Raw genomic sequence first — 22,873 nt, 5'->3', positions numbered from 1 at the left:
TATGGCTAACATTTGCAAATCTTGAGATTCCCAAATTTATCCCTTCCCACCCCTTTTCCTTGGTAACCATAAGATTATTTACTATGTCTGCGAGTCTGTTTCTGTTTTGTAAGATTTTTTTTAATTGATGAGGAATTGTCAACCAGATTGCTCTCACCAGAAAGGGCAAAGAGGCTGTTGAATCACTGATAAATAGAATAAAATAATGTGAAAACTATTATTTAATCTTTTTATCTAATCATTCTTAATTTCTATTTTAAGTTTGTTCTATAAAGTACACATTACAGTAGAACATTATTAAATATATAATAATTATATAATTATAATAATTATGTAATTAATTCTGTAATATAATTGATAATTATGTATTTATAATATATTGAAATGTTCAAAAAATTTTAATTAGGGGTGCATAGTCAAAAAGAAATTTGGAGATCACTGCTTTAGTAGAACCAGTCCCATTATGCCTCAAATTCCTGTTTATTTCAGTCATCTTTGGAAGTACAAGTCCCTCTGCCATCCATTGCGGCCTGCTCTTTCATTCCAATACTGCTCTGTAATCTTCTAATCTGACGAAATCCCACTCCCATCTCAACCTTTCCACCCTGCCCTCAGTTTGAGTGTGAATCAACAAACTTCTTATGGTAGCTACTCTCCATTGATGGCTACCAGTAGATCACAACCCTGGTATTGACATCATTGTGAGCCCCCTCCCTTGAAGCTGGACTGGCTCTGTGATTCACTTTAATCAATAGAATGTGGCAGAAGTGATGATGTGTCTGTTCTGGGTGTAAGCCTCAAGGTCTGGCAGATTCCACTTCTGTGCTTTTGGGGGGCCCAAGCTGCCATGTTAGAAGTCCAGCTACACTCCTGGAAAGTTCCTGTGGAGAGGGAGAGACTCTGAGGCAAGAGAAAGAGACAGACAGACAGACAGACACCCTGGCATCCCAGTTAAGCCCAGCTCTCCAGTCATCTCTCCTAAGACAACAGATACGTGAATGAGCCAATTGGATTTTCTAGCCCAAAGCCCCCAGTGACTTTAGCCCCATATGACATCGTGTGAATCAGAAGAATCACCCAGCTGAGCCCAGTCAACCTGATGTATCTTGAGAGATAACAAAATTGCTATTTTAAGCCACTGGTTTTGGTGTGATTTGTGAAGCAGCAATTGATAACAAAACCTTCTGTTACATTCTCAATCTTCTGGAAACGTTCCTTTCCACCTTTTGACTAAAAACTGACTTTCCAGTGAGGACATTTACCCTACAGCCCTCTCAAGTGATATCTGTTTTTCTTCTCACACTCCACCTACTACAGAGCCAACAGACAGATTAGGTCTTCTCCTTTCCCCAGTGTCCTCCTGCAGAGACCTCTGTTCTCCTGAAGCTCATGCCATCTGGCTATGTCCTTGTCTAAATCATGTTGCTGCCATCTGCTGATCTCTTGGCCATTCCTCTTCACTGGTAGATAACCTACCCCCTGGCTCACCCTCCACTCCTATTTTTGTCAGTATGTTCTGTGATTTCACCATCCATGTGGATGACTCAGCCTTATAACTTTCCTCTCAGTTCCTTGACTTCTTAACTTTTCCTCTACTCCTCTTCAGCCACCTGTTCTCATGGGTGTACCTTAGAACTTATAAACTGTATCACCTTTGAAATATAAATGTAAAATATCTTATCCTTTTAGCTCACATGTGTTATTAACTGCTCTGCAACCATTCTCTGACCATATCAGAATCTCTAAACAACGAAATATTGAAGAAAATAACCAAGCTGATATATTACACTTTTCATTGATAATTACAGACCTCACATAGGCATTAAATGCTGCCCAGTAATATTACTTAATTTCTGCATTAGGTTTGCATTCATAATTTTGGACACAACTACTTCGTGCTGTCTCTTCTTGTTACCGGGAAAAGGGAAATAAAAATTACCTCGGTTCTTAGTCACCCGAAAAAAAAAAGAATTTTTAACGAGAAACAGAAAGTGTGATACAAGCATGATTTTTATTAGTTAAGTAAAAAGGCAGTAAAATATAGTACACTCCTGAGAATTGGGAGCGGGTCGATCCAAGAGAGGAAAAATGGCGCCGCTTCTTTGTTTCTCTGTCTTATATCCTGGCTTAGGGGCGTTTTTTTGTGATTGAGTGATTGATTGATGGCTCAGGTTCCTTGAAGGATCAGGCTGACTGACAGCTCAGGTTCCTTGTGCTCTGGCACGACCACCCCCTTTTGGGCAGGTTCATTGGGTACAAAGTTACAGTGGGTCCTTCTCTTACACGCAGCTGCATTGTTTTGATTTTAGCTGGTTTCTTTTGCTGGCCCTCATTTAGAGAAAGTAAAAGTTTCTGGAGTGCTTTATCCTGAGTGCAGATGAACTGTAATTTTCTTGGTTGTTCCTTTCCCCTTCTTCTCCCCCTACCCAGTGCTCATTTCTATCTAACTGCCTAACATTCTCCCTCAAACCTCTTAGCTCCCTTGCCCCTCTCCTTACTCTCCATTAATGATGTCACCTTCATGCTTCATAAATAAAATGAAGTTATTCAATGGAGACTCTCCATCTTCCTGTCATCAAATCTACCAACCCACCTATATCAGTATTTTTACTGCTGTTACAGAGATTCACTTCGGTGTCCATCTCTCAAGTCCATCTTCCAACTAGAGCTCTGGACCCCCTTCCCCTCTGCCTTTCTGAAGGTTTTTACCTCCAGTTATTCTGTCAACTTTGCATCACCAATGGGCCATTTACTTCAGTGTAAAAACAAAAAATCTTTAAAAATCCCTTACATTCCTTATTATGCCAGTTCTCTGCCCTGCTCCAGAGTAAAATTTCTTTTAAAAATGTACACAAGCTATCACCTATCTACCAGTCCTTCTTCAGATTCTAAATCTGGTTTCACTTCCCAGTGTTCACAAAAATTACTCTTGCAGAATCACCGACAATCTTTTCTTTGCCAAATCCAAGGAACATAATTCTGTTGCCATCTTATTTCTCTCCCAGTTTTCCCCATTTGAATTCATGGCTCCACCATCACCCAGTCACTTAAACCAGAAATCCCAGCCTTAATTAGCCTTAATTACCTGGCCTTAATTCCTCCTTGACAGTCTCCCCTAATCTAATTAGTCAGCAAGTACAGCCTTTCTACCTCTAGACCTCTAATCCTCTCACTTTTCTCCTCCACTACAGTTACCCTGGTGCAAGCCACACCATCTCTCAAATCAGCTAGGAACTGATAGCCTCTTAGATGCTCTTCTTATTTCTACTTGTCTCCACAGCAGCTAGGGTGATCTTTCCAAATTGTGTATCAGTATATGAAACCCCACTACTAAAAACCTTTCACCGTTGTTTGTATTTAGAATGAAATTCAAACTCTGTATCATGGCCTGTAAGACCCATCTGATGGAACTATAAGGGTAATATTCATGCCCCCCTTCCCCTCCACTCATTCCGTAGAAAGGAAAAAACTCTGCAGGAAGCAAAGCATGGAAATTTTCCCATTCTCTCCCAGCAACTGCCCCATCTACTGTCCTCCCTTAGTGTTCCTTCCCCTGAGTAGGAAGAGGGAATTATCTCACTGCTGAGATGGCAACGGGAACTGAGAACGTGTGGCTCAGAGACTTCTTGGGTTCCTTCCTTCAGAATGGCTTACTTCTCTGCCCTTTAGAAACTAGTCAGCCCTTGGAGGAAAGCCTGCTGGGGACAAGTGGGGAGGCAGATTTATTCAGGCTGATGGCAGTGGGAGGAGTATTAGGAAGCCCTTTTGACTGTGTTCTCCAATCAGCAGAATCAGTAAGATCTCTGTCTAATCTGATTCCCAAGTCCTATATCCCACTTGGTTTTAAATTCTGGAATAACACAGAGGGTTTTGTTTTTTGTTTTTTGTTTTTTGTTTTTTGGGTTTTTTTTTGTTTTGTTTTGTTTTTTTTGCATCCATTAAAGCCCCAAATTCTACAGTCCTAGACTTTTCACTACCTTTGCAACTTCATTTTTGCCACTCTCCCTGGCTTACTAGGCTTCAGTTACTCTGGCCTTCTTTCATTTCCTAAAATATAGCCACAGTTTTCCTGCCTCAGAATCTTTGCACTTGTAGGTCCCACTGCCTGAAGAGCTCCTCCTCTGGCTTTTTGCATGATCTGCTTCTTGTCTTCAGGTCTCAGATTAATTATCATATTCTAACAGTGGCCTTCCCACACGATGTTATGTAAAGTTACTTCCCCACTGTCATTTTTGTCTGTCACAGCTCCTTATCTGCTTCCCTCATAGTGCTTGTCACATCTTTTATGTTTTGGTTATTTATTTGCTTGTTTGTCCTTTCTTAAATCTGCTCAATGAGGGAACAAGGCATAATTGTTCACTGTTATATCCTCATATCTTAGCTCACATTAGGCTGGTGGTATTTGTTGAAAAAATGAAGGACTACATGAAAATAGCAATTTAGAATTAAAACTTGGCTTGCTGACTTGATAATTACAAAGTGTAAATTCCAATTAATTTCCAGATGAATTTTTAATATTCCTATAATTGTTTTGTTCCTAGAAAACCAGGAATTGGTTTATTCATCATAAAAACCAGTTTCGAGAGATGATTACTTCAAGAATATGAGTCAATTTAATCAATGATGTTTATTGAAAGGGTCCATATATAGAAGTGTTACTAGGTTCTAGGGAGGAAAAAGGGACATAAAAAGTGGATCTGGATAGTGGATCTAGAAAGAAAATAATGTATACCTATGAAATGATTTACACACATATATAAAATAAAAAGTCTATTTTCCAGCATGATTAGAGAACTAGTTAATAAATTTATCAGTATAATCACATATACATATCACATATGTATCACCTATACATACAGGTTTTTTTCAAATTTTCATATATTTAATGGAACAAAATAAATTTGATATTAACTACTGAGGTAGGCAGAATAAAGCTCTCCACCCACGAGATGTCCACATTTCAAGTCCCTGGAATCTGTCAATATGTTACCCTACATGGCATTAGGGACTTTGCAGATGTGATTAAATTTAAGGATCATGAGATGGGAAAATTATCCTGGATTATTTTAAAATAATACACACATGTGAACACCAAGCCTGGACTCCCTACTCGGCCCTGTTTCTATGATATTGATTTGGACCCTGAAACTGAGCAGGTGAATGCCCTGTCTAAAAAGTCAGACATCTTTAAGAAGCTACTTTGAAAATTTGGCCAGTGTTTATTCAGGCCTACCGTCAGGAAGGATGGGGAAGTTGAGAGAAGTCAGTCTCTTCCCCAGAGATCTTCTGAAATAAGTAGTGGGAGTTCCCCCAGAAACCTTTCTTTGATATTAATTCCCATCACTATGTATAAATTAGCATAAATCATACACATGGCTAATCACTTTATTGAGAATAAAAGTAAATAGATTTGCAAAAAAAATTTTTTTAAGAAGAAAGAAAAATTCCTATGAAAATTAATTGGAATTTACAGTTCATAATTATCAAGTCAGCAAGCCAGGTATTACCTCTAAATTGCTATTGTCATATAATCATTCATACACACCCACAAAGCCAGTGGGCCCAGTATAATCGTGAGGGTCCTTATAAGGGAAAGAAATAGGCAGGAGAGTGAGAGGAGGAGCTGGGGTTGCAGGCTGGAAGGGAAACACAGCTCAGGAAAGTGGGCTGCCTTTGGAAGCTAGAAAAGGCAAGGAAACAAATGTTCCTCCAGAGCTTCCAGAAAGGAATGAAACCCTGCTGACACTTCGATTTTAGCCCAGTGAACTCCATTTTAGACTCCTGACCTCCAGAACTGTAGGATAATAAATCTGAGTTGTTTTAAGCTACTCATTTTGTGGTAATTTGTTACAGCAGCCGTAGGAAACAAATACAAGTACATTAAGCAAACTTCTTTCAGTCCTTAATACTTCAGAATCTTGCAGCCCCTCAGGATCACCATTAAAAGAGGCAATTATCAGTGAACTGTCAGTAAATAGGCATGCTGGTTAATGAGGCTTTTCTATTCAGAAGTCTGAATAAGCCAGTTTTTATTATAGAAGCTTCCTAAGCAGTAAGAATTGCTTAATCAGGGTTGCATGAGATTACATTAGGATGTCTCCTTAAGGAACTCTTTAGGTGAATTTTAAAGTAGGGAAAAGAGGACCCCTGAAAAGGAAATGGTGGAGACTTCAAGAGGATCTGGGAAAATCTGAAGCTTAGGGAAAATGGGCAATTACTAGTGATTAGGGCTACACAAAATATATGAAGTAAGCCAGATGATCTAATCAGAACTCCTCTTTTGAATTATTTCATTTTAATCTAAAACACCACTCTTAAAATGCTTACATCTATTTCACAAGAGGAATGGATGGGTTTAAGCCTATTGGCATAGATTACTATATTAGCTTCTGTTGAAAAGAAAATCATCCTTAATTAGAAACCAAACCAGACAGTTAACCTTGATGGTGTGGAGGAGTAGGTAAAATAAAATACAGGTGTTTCTCTTCAATGTTATAGTGGAGGTGAGGTCGGGGTGAGTAAACAAGTTGATATGAGGTGATGTGATGAAATGGAAGGAGCGTGGACTTTGAAATCAAATAGACTTGGTTCAAATTCCAGCTCTACCTTTTATTGGTCATGTGACATTAGGCAAATTAATTAAAATATCTTGTTTCTCCATTTCCTTATCTGTAAAATAGTATTAGATGTTAGTGTGCCATGTGAGTTTTTGACACATAAATAATACCAAGAGCATCAGACTAATTTCAATTACTTCCCAGTTTTGCCTTGACCAGCCCAGGGTAGGAGGAATGGAATGTTTTAAGATTTGGAGGAGTTCTCTGGCAAGTCTGTGAGGATGTGCACATGTGGGTGGGTGGGGTGGAGAGTGGAGATAATTTTAGGTAGTAGAACCGAATGCCTCTAGCAGAATCGAGCACCCTAAGAAACATATTCCTTAAATCTGAAAGATAGTTCATGGGTTCTCTCCTTGACAGGCCTATTATAATTTATAATATTTACAAAGGAGAAATTTGAGAGTCAAAGTAAACTGTCCCAAAAGACAACTTAACGGCCCCAGAGGTAGTTAGAGGTGGAATGGGACTCAGCATTCTTGTGTCCTGAACTCTTTTTCTCTATGGTAATGTACTCAACCATCACGTCTCTTGGTGTTCTCAAGCCATATTTATTTTACTTTGGCACAATTTTCTCATTATTATGAAACATGAAAGACAAAATGAGGTGAGAAAACTCTGTAAGGAGTCTGTAAACTGAGATGTCATTCTCTGAGCTGGTATCTCACTAGCAACCCTTTAAGGGCTGAGTTAAATTTGAAGTTTAGAGGAAGAAAAGGAAACAAAGGTTACCCGTACTTATCAAATGATTTAAAAACACACAAGTGTAATGAATTCCTGCATGTTATGATTTAGAATCCTAGATGCACAGCAAGCTTCTAACCCTCCTTTGAGTGTATGTACTGCCAAAGCCAGCACCTAACCCCCTTTTAATGCAACAGGATGCAAAGCCAACTGAAATTAAAATAGGCTAAATATTATTTCAAGAATAATTGAGCCTATATCCTAATCAAAAGCAGCTTTATTAAATATTCAAACAAAATATAATAGCAACAGAGATTCTGTCTTTTATATTTGTAAAGTTCAGAGAAGCAGGAGCAAAAAAAAATTTCTTTTAAAGACAAACGGACTTCAAATGAAAGTATTTTACAACATAGTATTTTTAATCTGTTGAGGTCACACAAAATATAAGGTATTTTCCCTCAGCACATTTATCTACATATTATTGCAATGAGGATTTGAGTCAGATAAGTTTAGATCTGACTTCTGCTTCCTATGTTTCTTAGTTATAGGTCCTAAATAAAATTATTTAACCCCTCTTAACATGCTTCATCATTTGTAAAGCTGAGATAATAATACCTCACACTTGGTACCGTTATATTATTTAAAATAAATAATCCTGGGGGGAGGGTATAGCTCAAGTGGTAGACACAAGCTTAGCATACAAAAGGTCCTGGGTTCAATACCCAGTACCTCCCCTAAACATAAATAAGTAAATCTAACTACCTCCCCCTCACCAATAAAAATAAATAAATAAATAAAAATATATAAAAGAAATTTATAAAAAAATTTAAGAAAATAAAATAAACAATCCTATCTGACATCTAATCAATTACCAAGCCAATACCATTTCCTTAATATTTCTTAAGACTGTTTGTTACTCTCTATCCCTGCTGCTTCTATTTTAGTTCCATTCGTTCATATTTGGAATATTACAGCAGTCTCCCAGCTTCTAGTCTAGACCTCATTCTTAGGCACTTTCCACTTTGAAACTACTCAAATATAAATTTAACAATGTCATTTTCAAAATTAAAATCCTCCAGTAGCTTCCTGCTGCTCTTAGGATAATGTCCAATATCTGACCTCAGCCATCAAGACCCTACAAGAATTGATCCCTCTTCCTTGTCCACTTTTGTTCCATGACCTTCTCCCTTCTCCTACACCTGTGCACACCTCACCCTCACCATGAGCTGCTTGCAGGTTCCTCAGAGATTCAAATTCTTGCCTCTAGGCCATGGACATAAAGCCTTCTGCTTGGTTGACTTCTATCCCTACTTCAGGTCTCTGCTTGATGGCATGTTCCCCAGAAGGCTCTATGATAGGATTAAATGTCCTACCTATTTTCTTCCACACTACTTCATCTTGGGTACCACATTACCACATCTCTACAGCACTGTGCTCTATTTACTTGTTTGTCTCTACTACTGTACTCCTCGAGGGCCAAAGGTCTCTTATTCACTCTTGTGTACCTAACTCCTAGATAGAACATCACATGCTGTCAATAAATAAAGCTTTCTCTAATCTACTGCTTCTTCTCCTGCCCCTAACAGTTTTCACCACATTCCATTTCTCAGAAACTTTCAATGACTCGATATTTCTTACCATATCAAGTTCAAATTCCTTTGCTTGGCTATTTTAGGCTCTCACAATTTTTCCCTCTTACTAAATTTCCAATCTTATTTCCCAATATGCCCCAGCATGTACCTTTTTGATGGTCTTATGAATATGACATAGCCATGCCTTAGTTTATACTATTTCTCTCTCCTGGAAAAGATTCCTTTCTTCCCATAATATTTTCCAAAAAAATTCTATCCATCCACATCCTCTCCTTATGAAGCCATCTTTAACTTCTTTGACTAGTTCTCTTTATATGTGAGTTCTCAGACTTAGGCGATCTTGTAATTGGAAGAAACATTTAAAATAGACAGCTCCCTAACCTTGTTTTGCACGATGTGTATACCTATAACTATCTCTTTTCTCACCCAGCACAGTGCTGAGCTCAGAAGAGATGCTCAAAAACTACTTGACTGATTTTGAAGTGCTTTTTCCCATCTAAAAAATGTATACAATCTAGGCCTATAATTGTTTGCAGTACATCAACATCGGTAACTTGAGGTGACAGAGTATGAGAAAAGAAAATTTAGATTTCATAAGATGTAGAAAATAGTTAATATACTAAGTAAATGAGAGGTGGGGGTAGGGTTACTATGAACTAGGAGTTAAGACATTTCAGTTGTTCAACCAGGACTAGTCCAACCTCACTGAGGCCTTTTGAAAACAGAGTTTAGGCAGAAGACTGTTCACTGCCAAATCATTTATCACTGCAAAGTTTAGTTAACTACTCCAGTGAGATTCCCTTGAATGTTATTCAGAACATCATGGTGAAGAAGAGGCAATCAGTTCCCTATTATTCTTTTAAAGAACATTCTTTCTGTTCTCTTTCTACTTCTTGCTTTGCCCCTCCCAGTACATTTCCATTACAGAATTTAAATCACCTTCTAACCTCTTGTTTACAGGCATCAATGAGGTAAGTTTTGTTATAACCCTTGCCAAAATGTAGTGCTTCTGACCCTTTCTAATAAACATTTTCCTTGATACTTCTCTTCACCTGCCCCATGCTCCAGCAACTTGTTACACAAATTAATCTGTGGTTCTTTACGAATATACAGATATTTCTAGATAGAATTTCCTCCTTTATTTCATACCAGGCCTAATCAAATCCTGAGCATTGCTTAACCCGGAGCATGAGAACTACTGGATTTATTCTGGAAAACCCTTTTACATCAGAAGAATATTTTCTAGCTGTTTATGTGATCAGTGACTAGAAGTTTCATCAAAGTAATTTTTCTAACATATAAGCTTTTTGAGAGCAGGGACCATAGTTTATTTTCTATCCCTGGTGCCTCTTACAGTGCCTGATACATAGGAGGCACTCAATAAATCTCTATTGACTGAATGAGTGAATAAATCAGTACAAAACTAGCCCTTACCCTTTAGAAGATTCACAGTTTAAGACAGAAACAATGCAGATAGCAGCTGTCATCATCGTATCATTATAAATATTTATTGAATAGCTAATTTTACTTGGTGAGGTGCTAGAGTTTATAAAAAGATTAATAACACCATTCTTGCTCTCTTTTAAGACAAAAACTCTGAAAGAAAGAATGAAAAGACTTTCATTCATACAACAGTTTTTTTGTTTGTTTGTTTGTTTGTTTTTAAATGGAGCACTGGCTGTGTGTTAGCATTGTTCTGGCACTCAGGGTATAATGGCAAATAAAGCAGACAAAAATCCCTCCCCTTGGGGAGCTTAAATTTAAATGGGGGTAACAGCCAATAAGCAAAATATATATTATCTTAGTGATGAGTGCTAAGGAAAAAATAAAGTATGAAACTGGGGCTAGTGTTGAAATTTTAGAGAAAATGGCTAGGGAAGGCCTCATGTAGACAACTTTTTTTTTCATGTAGACAACTTTTTAATAAAAAGAGAAAGGAAAAAAGTGAAGATATGAGGGAAATGCTATATTCCTATAACAGGAGAAGACAAGGGAGGGGAGGGGAACTGGTGGTGTATGTGAAAGGGGCAGGCATTATACCCGCCCACTTCCTCAGGTAGCAGTCAGCATCAGGTCTCACTGGGGCTACACAGCAATTTGTCAGGTGGGAGATCACAAAACCTCTTCAGCTGCTTTTGCTAGTTTCAATTCATGCATCCAAATGAAAAATATAAGATGCTCTTAGAAACTATTGTAAAATATAGCTATGAAAGGAAGTAGAAGGAAAAGTGAAGCTCACGAACTTGAGAATCTGGCAGAGATTGATGTAGGTGAAGGAAAGAGAGAGCGATAAAAATGAGGAGCAGTGATACAAAGACCTCAGTGGTCTTCTGGAGAGATCCAAATGAATGTAGAACATGGTAGGGGCATGTGTGTGAGTGTATGTGTGCGTGCGTGTGTGCATGACCGGGAAAAGGGAAATAAGAATTACCTCGGTTCTTAGTCACCCCCCCAAAAAAAAGAACTTTTGACAAAAGACAGAAAGTGTGATATAAGCAAGATTTTTATTGGTGAAGTTAAAAAAAATAGTAAAAGATAGTACACTCCCAGGAATTGGGAGCGGGCCAATCCAAGAGAGGGGAAAATGGTGCTGTTTCTTTGTTTTTCCTGTTCTTATATCCTGTCTTAGGGGCGTTTTCGTAATTGATTGATTGATTGATTGACAGCTCAGGTTCCCTGCGCTCTGGCATGCCCATCCTCTTTTGAGCAGGTTCATTGGGTCAGGTTATATCAGGGCCCCCTCCCATGCGCAGCTGCAATCCTTTGATTTTAACTGGCTTCTTTTACTGGCCCTCATTTAGAGAAAGTAAAAATTTCTGGAGTCCCTTTTCCTGAATGCAGACATACTATTATTTTCTTGGTTGTTCCCTCCCCTTCCTCTCCCCTGCCCAGTGCTCATTTCTATCTAAACTGCCTAACATGTGTAGTTCACATTGGTGTGTTATGGGCTGAATCATGTTTTCTGCAAGTTTATTCCAAGTTTATTGTTGAAGTCCTAACCTCTAGTATCTCAGAATGTGACCTTATTTGGAAATAGGGTCACTGCAGACACAATTAAAGATGAGGTCATACTAGAGTAGTTGGGCCCCTAATCAAAAATGACTAGTGTGCTCATAAAAAAGAAAAATATGAACAGACATGCCATTTGAAAGCTGGAGTTATGCTAACCACAGGCCAAGGACCGACCAGAAGCTAGGAGAGGCCTGGAAGAAATTCTTTACAGCCTTCAGTGAGTCCTAACCACACTTTGATTTCAGACTTCTGGCCTCTAGAACTGTAAGAGTACATTTCTGTTGTTCTAAGCCACCCAATTTGTGGTACTTAGCAGTCCTAGGAAACTAATTCAAGCCTGTTAAGGCTGTTTTGATGTAAACAGCAAGAGCATTCTTATATCACAGAAAGGGAAGTAATGCAGTAGAAGACTGAAGTGCCTTATTGTCTTGGGCAACAGAAAAGTCTAATAGCTTTGACCTTTGTAGTTAAATTGTATTTTCTTGTTTCACCAAACCTCTCTTAACTATGTTTCATTTTTGTTTTAGAAAATTTGCTCTCTGCTCAACAAATTACAAGGCCTATTCTGACTTGCGTGCTTGTAGTACCAGTCACACAAGTGGAAACTGATCTGACTGTGAGAGGGGCCACGGATAAAGGGTGGGGAGCCCCTTTTCTCAACACTGGGTTCAAAGAGTAAAAGTTAAGAAGGGAAAGAAATTTCCACTTAGCTCTTCAGCATCTCCTTCTCAGGTTGTGTGGCTGACTGCGCCCTTCCCCCGGAGGGTTGCAGTTGCTGCTACCTCGGGAGAGCGACCTGACTCCTTACCGCAAACACGGAAGGGTCAGGGCCCGAGCAGGGTGCAGAGAAACGGAAGGCTGCCCCGGCCTCCCCCAGGCCAGGGGACCCAGGACCAGCCTTCGCCTCGCGCGCATGCCCAGTGGGGACGGCGCCCTCGAAAGGGAGCGCGAACCTCACGTTTTCCCCGAGGCCGGGGAGGTGCGGGGAGCCGGCGGCGGCCCGGCAGACCGAGGGAACTCCCGCCGGTCGACCCGGCGGGGCCGCAGCCAACTCGGCGCTTTTATTTTCCTGCCTTGGCAACCTTGCTCGTGCCGCGTTCTGAGGGAGTCGGGCAGAGCTGGGCACATCCCATAGGGTGGAGCCCGACGGCCAGGGCACCCTTGTTACAAGGCTTTTCAGGTGTCCTCAGGGGAAGGGAAGGCCGCGCTCCTCTAGGAAGGAGAACGACACTTTCTAAAGAAATCCTGGGGCGGTCACTCCTCTCGCTGCCCGGACCTCTCTTTTTAAACTGGCCACAGCCAGGACAGTCTTAACTGTCCCGCTGATATGCCTGCTAATACTAAGCGCCCTCCCAGCGGCCACCTCCCTGCTCTGTGCCCAGCGGGCCCACAGGCTGCTCTGAAAAATGGGCGTCCTCAGGTATCTATCTCCAAGAGGCGCTGGCCTCAGCGCCAGTACGTCCCCTCCAGCTTCGTTTCAGGACATCCGCTTTGCTCCCCAATCACCCTCCCGGGTCAGAGGCCCAGCGTCTCCACCTTCGAGAAATTCCCGCCTGTGCACCCCGGCTGTCCCGTAATGGACATGGGTCCGTTTTCCGGGTGTGGGTTCCCGGGGTCAGGGAACGGAGCCGTACGGTTGTAGTTCGGGCTCAGCGTCCCAGAGCCCAGCCTGCTCAGGGGCCAATCTCCGCTCCTCAGGCGGCCGCCATCAAGCTCCTCCGCCGCAGCTGCAGCCGGTCCGCAAACACACGCCCACCCGCACGCTCAGATTCACTTGCCCCGGGGAAAGAGGGAAGCACTGAGCATGCTCGGTGCGAAGGGCGGGGCACTCCCGGAACGCGAGTCGGGGCGGGCGCTCCTCAGGCCGGCTCGCCGCCTCCGCCGCCCGCCCGCCCGCTCCGAGCCGCGCCCGCCGCAGGCTGCGCCCGCCCCGCCCTACCCCGCCCCGCCCCCCGCCGCGGCCGCGCCGCCTGCAGCAGAAGCAGCAGCAGCAGCAGCAGCAGCTGCTCCTCCTCCCCGGCGGCCGCCCCCCGCGGGTCCCTCCTTGGCTGCGGGAGAGACAGAGGTAGAGGGAGGACATAGCGCCGCGCCGCCCGCACCGGAGACCTTCGCCTCGCCCTGCCGGCTTCTCACCCTCTGGAGGGAACATGGGTAAGTCATCCTTCCTCCCCCGTCATCGCCTGACATGTTTCTCTTTCTCGGCGTGTTGCAGGGTGGGAAGCATTTCTCGCGCAAAGTTGCCGGATTTCTCAAACCCACGGGTGTGAGGCAGTGGCTGTTCCTCCGGGGAGAGTCGGCGCACGCGGAACGCACGCCGCGTCCGCGGGCTGGGAGGGTCCCGAGCGCGGGTGGGGTCGTGCCGGCGGCGGGGCCGGACCGCCGCCCGGCTCTCGGGCACCTCGCAGCCTCGCCTCCCCTCCTCCATTCTTCCTGCCCGAACCGGTGCGAGGGCACCACGGAGCCTGCCTCGCGGGCTCTCATCGCTGCCCCATCCCGCTTTCTTCGGAGGCCGCCCGCTTCCTTTCCCCTGCGGCTGCTGGGCTGGAGGCTCCGGTGGGACGCGAGAAAGACCACTTCACGTAACTTCCCTGTCTGGGCGACCTTTCCTCATCTTGGGGACTGCTCATCCCGGGGCGGGGAAGTGTGAGCAAGTAGTTTGTGGGGGTGATTTTACAACCTGCACGGAAATTATTTTCGATGGGGGAGAGCGGACAGTCTCATAGGTTGAGAGGATGACTTGTCAGAGGCCACGAGGAACGTGAGGAGGGATGGATAGAGCCGCTGGCTGTTGAATTGGTGTTGGGTGACTACCGTGTGCAGTATTCCTGTGCTCAACCCATTTTCTTGGTTCCTTCGCCTGCCTTCTGTAGCAGGAAACGGCACCCTGTGTGTAATATGTTACCGAACTTACATGTTAGTTATTCTTCCCCAGCTTCCCTTGTCGAAATCTACAGAATCTTATTTTAGTTCTTTTGTGTTTATAGTTAATCTTAAGAGTTTTGGGTGAAATATTTAAAAGCAAATATGTCTTATAAAACTATATGCAATTTATCCTGATTTTTTTTTGTCGTAACATGTTCCTTAATTGTTAAGTTCAGTAATTACAAAAATTGTAATGTTATTAAAGGGCGAAAGCTTAAAAATAAAACAACCCAGTAGCAATGTGGAATACCATACTTCTTCATGTTCCCCAGTTAGCTTCGACTCCTGTCTGTCATAGTTTCCTCTTTTTAAAATTTGCTTAATTGGCAATCTGTGATCTCGGACTTTTCCCACCCCTTCCGTGCAAATTATTTTAAGCTTGAGATGAGTGTGGTCCTTTCATCTGTCAATACAGTGTTCAACACGTCCAGAGGTAGGTCATGGCAACTCAGAATCTTCAAGGAAGTATCTAAATCTAGAAATGGTGTCGATGGAGCTTATTCGAAAAGCAAATGCTCCAAGCTCTGATTCAGACCTTTGGCCATATATCAGGAAGAGGTCATTGTTGCAAGAGGAGGTGGTATGAATGAAAAATGACTATAGGGCCCTGAATTTTATTTTTGGTTGTTCAGTTTTTTCCTTTTTAATGTACTATTGGTTCTGCTGGACAGTTTTCTGTGAAAAATTGGGTGGCCCATTTATATATACCTAGCCTTTCTCTAGGAGTAGAATTTTAAATAAATATAGTTCAGATTATTGGACACATTGTCTTTCCCTTGAACATAACAAAAATTTTCTTCTTAATTATCGGCCATAAGTCTGGCTTGTAAAGTACATTTCCCCCATGTTTCAAGGTGAGCTAAAAACTCCATTTAACTAAAATTTTAACTTACATATTGGATCAATACCTTCTCAGAAAAAACTCAATTCTGTTGCAATACTAGTGAAAAAATAAATTAAACACTTTACATAAAAATAATTAATCTTGAATGTTATTGCTTGATTTCACAGAGTCCAAATAGAAACACATCTCCCGTCTTCTCAAATACTCTGATTAAATCATACTCTCTCCTAATACTGTTTGAACCTTGTTGGAAGCTTTTTAGCTCTTACATAATCTGCTTTATAATGGAGTTGTTTATGTGTGTGTTGTGCATTTAATCATGAGTTTCAGAAGATGAAAATTATGTCTTATTAATTTTTGGGTCCCCCAACAATGCTTTCCATATAGTAGGTATTTAGTAAAGCTTTGGTGAATTAATTGATGTGAAAACCCATCTATTTTCAACTTGTGAACCCGAAAGCATGGGCTTTGAACAAACATTTAGGTTGGTAGATATTATGGAGGTGATGGAGGTGTGGAGGAAGTGGGAATAGCGAAATATAATTATACTATGACTCCTCTTCTTTTAAAAAAAGATTGTCTCACAGGTATGGGTTTTGGAGCAGCCACCACTACAAAGCTATTTCCTTGTACACTGCTGTTTTCAATGGTAAGGTGATTTTATTTATGATCAGTAGGTACATACATTAACGTAAAATTGAAAGCAATTTTATATTCTAAGCCAAGGAAGTTATTATAACAATTCATATATACACAAGGAGTATACTGATTAATGGTAGAAAAAAAATCACTTTTTAATGTCTTTTCAAGAAATAAAGAAGGTGATTTTTAAAAAAGATATTCTCATGGCAGTGATTTTTCTCTATAAGAAAGTGAAGGAAACTTCCTATGTAATCTTACGGAACATGGCTATTATTTTATGTATATATTTTATTGTAAATTCAATGTGTACTTAATATTTTTTGAATACCAACCATATGGAGTGTACTGTGGGAGGATAAAGATGAATAAGACATTCATATTTCAAGTTGCTTATAATCTTAACAGGAATGATGTGATACATAGATAACTATACACAGATAACTATAATAGAAATAAAATATGAGTGATACAGAAGACCTTCACATATCTTTAAGATTCAAAGGTTGGAGAGAATGTTTTAGAAAAATAATGTTACTTAAACCAAAGGTTGATTAAGCTTCTGAAAGGTAGAAATAAATGGAGACTGTTAATCAGGATGGGGGTGGGGGGAGAGAAATTACTTAAATGAAGAAATGACATAAATGAAGATATAAAGATAGGAACATTCAAGCAGTTTCAGGACATGATTAAATAACCATATTTGGCCGGAGCAAAAGATAAGGAAATAGTGAGTGAGAGAGATGAAAAAGTATTAATAGGTAAAGAACAGATAATGGAGGGCCTTGAATACCAAGCTGAAGTTTTTGGACTTGATTTGTCTATTGAGGGACTATTAAACCTTTTTATGTACTTAAGTGATAGAACACATCTGTGGTTTAGGAAAGTAAATGTGTCAGTTGAGTGTAGGATGGATTGAATGAGAAACTAGAGAATATTTCAGAAGGTGGTTGTTGCCATTTGGGTGAAAATATATACTGTCCTGAACTAGGCTATGGCAGTGGGAGTAGAATATTGCAAACAAAGAACAGGATTTAAATTTGAAATTAAGAAAGGAGTCACACATTATTACCTAGAATGTGGGATCTGTTAAATAGATATTTAATCCATTGGAAGAGGAAACATGAGTAGTCAATGTTGAATCTGATGAGTTGGACCGTTTAAGCTTGCCTTTTAGATTCTCTGCTTTTTGATGACAGGGACTCTCATAATTAGGTTTTGAATACTTTTCTAACTCTAGTGTCTAGCATGTACGTAGGAGCTATGCAGTAAAAATGTGTTGACTAACTGAAACTAGGTAAGAGATGCTTAACAGAAAGTTATTTTAACTCTCAAGAGAGGAATTGAGCTAGAGATCTGGACGTTATCCACTAATATCCTGAGATGATAGGAGGATGAGAGTCAACAAAGAAGAAGAAAATTTGTCACTGATTAAGAACCTTGAGGAATGCCCCATTGTTAGGGAAAAGGAATGAAATGAGCTGACATTGAAAAAGACAGTAGTAGTATTTAGGAGTGAAAGACTGGAATTGGCATGTGGTTTCTTTCAAGAGAGAATGGTCAATGTCTGTTGTTTTAAAACAGTCAGAGTAATAAGGACTGAGAAAAGGCTCCAAGTTGATGTGGTTTGGTCAGGATATTACCTAGTGTATTTTCTAAAAAGCAGCTTTAAGAAGTATGATAGATATGGAGGTCAGTGGTAAAGACTAAGTGGATAATGAGTAAGTGGAAACAGTTCGCTATGTGTAGTAGTACGATATCTCTTACAGATTTAAAGATCTGTAAGTAAGCATAGTTTTCTTTAAACAGTTTTTACATGTTGCACTTTACATGGAATGACATGTATTGGGCTTTTTTTTTTTTTTGCCTGAGAATAATTTGTAATTTCACCATAGTGCCTCACATTTCTTTGACATTCCACTCTTCATGTCTTTGTGACTTTATATAGTACACTTTTTATTTTTGCAGTATCTGTCATGCACAGTGAGTTTAGAAATGGTTTTATAATTTCACATGACATTTTGCATAGAGGATATTCTACTGATGAATGGTTATTATCACTTTATTTACTATTAGTCTTTGTGAATTTGAAATTTCTCTAGTTATATGTATGCCTCTAATTATATGCTTAATTTCTGAAGTTTTTGTTTTTCTCTGTAAATATGTATTAGCCTTATAGATAAATCTTTTCCTTTTTGGCTTGTATTTCTAAGACCAGGGTTGGTTTCATAGATAAATAGTAAAAAATGGTACTTTTATTTGTTCTTTACAATTCAGGGTAGAGCAACAAAATACTTTTGTAAGCTGGTTATCACTAAAAGTTATTATTTTAAAAGAGCATAGATGATAAATTGACTAGTTCAATCATTTTTCTTATGTTGGCTTTATATCTATTTTGTATAATGCCCTTTTTGTTTTTCATATGAGAGAAGGGCTGGATTCACTATCCTTGGTAGAGTCATATTCTGAAGTCTCTAGTACTACTATCTGGAAAGGTATAATAGCCTTAATTCATTTTGAGAACCATAGAGTCTTAACTTTCACAGTGGAATGTTGGAGCTTCTAGGTGCCTTTGGGGAAATAGTGTGGTTGCTCTCTCCAGAGATTCTAGATCATCTGAATTTGAAATTGGTGATTTGGGAGATATTGATGTTACCAGCAATAGCCATGAAGAATTATGTAAATTTTTAATATTCATTCATGAACATCAAGGAGGAATGAACAAGGAAGATCCAGTCCTTTGGAAACTTCATGTTAATTTTAGATAACCAAATGTTTGGATGACTGATAAGGAAAAAATTCAATTTAAAATGCTTTCCTAGACATTTAACTTGGCAAATAGCTCTTATGGAGAGAAGAGCAATAAAAATTAAGATAAAGGAATAGGTTATAAAGTCTGTTTTGGTTCTAGAATTCTGATTCTTTGAAACTAAACTTTGAATTATATTCGGTATCATTGATGTCTTAAGTATGTTATAATCATCCCTATATAACTTGTTTTTCTTTATTGTTCAAAGGGTATTGTCTGCTTGAGGTAGAAACTTCAGAATATGAACCAACTTGTTAGCTTTGTCTAAATAGATGTCCCAAAATACCATCACCCATGCTGGCTAAGATATGGATGCTGGATTCAAATTGCAGAGTAATGTAATTCTCTCAGTACATCTATTTATACAACTTTTGTTGCTAGAAGCATTCCAGGAGTTAAAACTGAGAATTAGGATAGTGATAAATGGAAGTAGTTAAATAGAGCTGCTAACCATAGTTGGCTGTACTTATAAACTCCAAAGTTCTTCTGACTTTTTGTTCATAAAATGAATTTTTTTTAATATGGGTTCTGTATCTGACCCTTTCTCTAAAGCCTGTTTTGCTCAGTTTTGTCCATTTTTATGGCTTCAAATACTATCTAAATGCTATTTAGGGTATTGGTGCCTAAAAGCATATACCTGGGCTCTATCTTTTTATCTAGTAGATTTTTAGATATCCCTACCTGCATAGTTAATTCAAACTCACTGAGTTCAAAACTGAATTCATTGTATAATTTTTAATAATGATAATGAGAGGTGTGCTGATTAATGTTTGGCCAGAAGCTCTTCTCCAAAAAGTTCTGATTTGTGGTGGTTGATTTCCTGTGAATGCATGGTTGTGAAGAAATGAGATGCAGCACACCATTATATAGTATACCCACCATATAGACATAATAACCTCATAAATACAGGTAATAATATCATTTAGTAATTAAGTAGTGATGAGTTTTGAATATTAATAGCTTTGTTTCAATATAACTTACTTAAAATGTATGAAATTTAATTTTCAATAATGGCTGTTTTAATACCTGCCTCACAAAATTCCTAAAAATTTAATTATCATATCTCATGGGCCAGTGCAAAGGGGCTCCAGTACACCTATGAATTAATAATTGCCATTTATTACAATTTATTAAGAATTATTGATATCGGTTATTATGTTAAACTTTACTTTTTTCATGTTTTTAAAATTTTAGTGTTAATCTTTTTAACAGTTCTGTGAAGTGGGTGACACTCTCCTCATTTTACTGACTCATAGAATTAAATAATTTATCCAAGGAGACACAGCTAAAAATCTCCTGTTTTAGAGCATTGATTCTTACACTATATTTTGTATAAGAATCACTTGTAAATAGAACTTGTTTAAAAAAAAAAAATTACCAGGCCCACCCTCAGAAATTCTGATTGAGTAGTTGTGGGGTGGGCCAAGAATTTGCCTTGCCAAGAATTTGCCTTGCCAAGACATTTCCAGTTGCTGCTGCACTTTGAATAGCATGAGTGTAGAGCAGAGGTCTGCAAACTCTTTACTTAAAGGGCCAGATGGTGAGTATTTTTGGCTTTGTAGGCCAAGAGGCAAAATCAAAGATATGACATAGATAAGAGTGAAAATGTATATGATGAGAGAATACAAATATCCACAAAATTTTTATTGACTAAATTCAAAATACAGCATTAATTGAACATGATTTGTTGTGATACAGGTCTCCTAATGAACAGATTGTAATTCCTCTTTTGAGATAGTGGTTTCACTTAATTGGGATTCAGCATTAACCTATCATCAGAATTGATTGCAGTTGTTCACCTGTTAATGCAGATCTGTAAAGTCATTTAATTGATTTTGTCTTTGAAACATGTGTTCACACAGATAGGTACTACCAAATGCTGTTCTCAAACCATGGGCATATGATTTTAATGAACATATTAATTATATGGAAGGCATTTATAGAATTATTTTAGATTCTTCTCTTGATATTTGCCATTTAGCTTGCTGTTTACACTGCAGATTAACCACTTCCAGTTGAAAGTTAGGTGGAAGCTCCTCAATTGCATAGTTAAATGGATCTGATATATGGAAGTTTCTTTTGCACTTGCAATGAGGTCTGAAAAATACTGCTGGAACTATAGTTTGAGTTTGCACAATATGTCTGTTGCAAATTTGTATATGCATAGAGAGCTGCTTCTTTTAACCTTTGATACGACAAGAAGTGTATAAAGCAGATTGATGGTTACTTGTGATTTGAACACTGTTGTCAAAATGACTTAACATAGTATGTTTCACATATAAGCACCATTTGGCCTTGATTTTCAGGTCAAATTCAAGGAAACATTATCAAATCTGTGGCAAAATACAATTTCCAAAGGCATTCATTGTTTGATAATAATGGTTGAAGGCATTTCTTTTTGTTCAGAAATTTCTATCTCACCCCTGAGCTCAAAAAAGTTACAATAAAACTACTAAGCCCTTAAACTGTTGTGTGATAAGGCAAGTTAGGATATTCAGCTTCTATTTCTTATGAAGATACAAAAACTGACAGTGATTAAATCTGTGAGAGTGAATGAAGTTGATACTGTTGGTTTAATACCACATCATAGTTTGAAATATTTCCCCCCCAGAATACCTGCTGATGAGTAATATGAGAAACATAGACTTTAAACAATTTATTTTCACAAACTTTGTAACTTTATTCAATTAAGCCCTTTTCTATTCCTCACATATCTCTACCACCATCAGTTGTAATACATCTTAGTAGATTCCACTTCAGGTTGTACTGAATTAATATTTTCTCAAGTTTAATAATATTTTTGCATATTCTATACAGTCTTCATCAAGGCTAATTCTTCAGTCACTTCATGCTTGGCAATGACTTCTTGAAAATAATAGCACTATGCAATATCACAAATATCTGTCAATTTGTCAAGAACCAAGGAAAACCTTTCAAAATTATTTGCCTTATCTTTTTAATTGGATATTTATATTGCTTGTAGTGCCTTTGACTGTTCACGTAGCTAGTCTCACTGAAAGGCTCTTCTTAAAACAAGTTTTTCCCCCTCTTGAAATATTTCTTGGTTGCTGTAGTCAAAATACAGTTTAATTAGCTCACCAGGAGTAAACAGCTTTCCTTGCTTGACTAACAAGTGAGCCACTCAGAGACTTACTTTGTTTGCAACTTCATTTTCACTTTTTATTTTTGTGAAGAAATTCTACTATGATGATGTACTTTGTTTTTTATTTTCTGATTCCTCTGACAATTACTATCCTATGAATTGTGAATATGATGAATACTTAGTCTGGTAATATAGGTGTGTGTTATTTTTCTAGTATAGCTAAAGTGTCCCTGCACAATATAATGGTTTGCCATCTAATTCAGTAACGAAATAATACATATGCCACTTTAAACCTTAAAAGCATGACATTTGAGGTGTACTTTTCTCTTTTTTGTTTCAATGTAATGGTCAAAAAATGTTGTGGTATGACAATACACATGGTACTTGAAACACTGGACAGTCATAACTGTGTCACTGCAATTTGTAGTGCATCATGCAGCAGTGTGAAGTGATGAGAGTAGCACTTATGGTTGTTGTCTCAACTACTCAACTCTGTTGTAGTAAAGTGAATATAGATATAGACAATAAAGAAATTGTGTCCCAATAAAACTTCATTTATAAACACTGAAATTTGAATCTCATATAATTGAATATCATGAAATATATTCTTCTGATTTTATTCAACCATTTACAGATGTAGAACCATTTTACTTG

At 39.0% G+C, this 22,873-nt stretch overlaps 1 protein-coding gene across 7 annotated transcripts in view; it reads left to right on the top strand.

The window, feature by feature from the left end:
* The first annotated feature begins 13,864 nt into the window (after window positions 1-13,864).
* RAP1GDS1 (Rap1 GTPase-GDP dissociation stimulator 1) overlaps window positions 13,865-22,873 on the top strand; it is a 129,444-nt gene continuing 120,435 nt past the window's right edge. For 2 of the 7 annotated variants that reach the window (XM_064484673.1, XM_064484678.1), the window contains exon 1: window positions 13,867-14,053. In XM_064484673.1, coding sequence (XP_064340743.1) covers window positions 14,050-14,053 — 4 coding nt within the window. In that variant the 5' untranslated portion in view covers window positions 13,867-14,049. Of the gene's footprint in view, window positions 14,054-22,873 lie in introns of all 7 variants that reach the window. The other 5 variants (XM_064484670.1, XM_064484665.1, XM_064484681.1 and 2 more) reach the window with 4 other exon arrangements.

The sequence above is a fragment of the Camelus dromedarius genome, chromosome 1 (assembly GCF_036321535.1).
Source record: "Camelus dromedarius isolate mCamDro1 chromosome 1, mCamDro1.pat, whole genome shotgun sequence".
Lineage (NCBI taxonomy): Eukaryota > Metazoa > Chordata > Mammalia > Artiodactyla > Camelidae > Camelus > Camelus dromedarius.
Note: the sequence above shows the minus strand (reverse complement) of the source record. Positions and strands in the feature narration are given on the sequence as shown.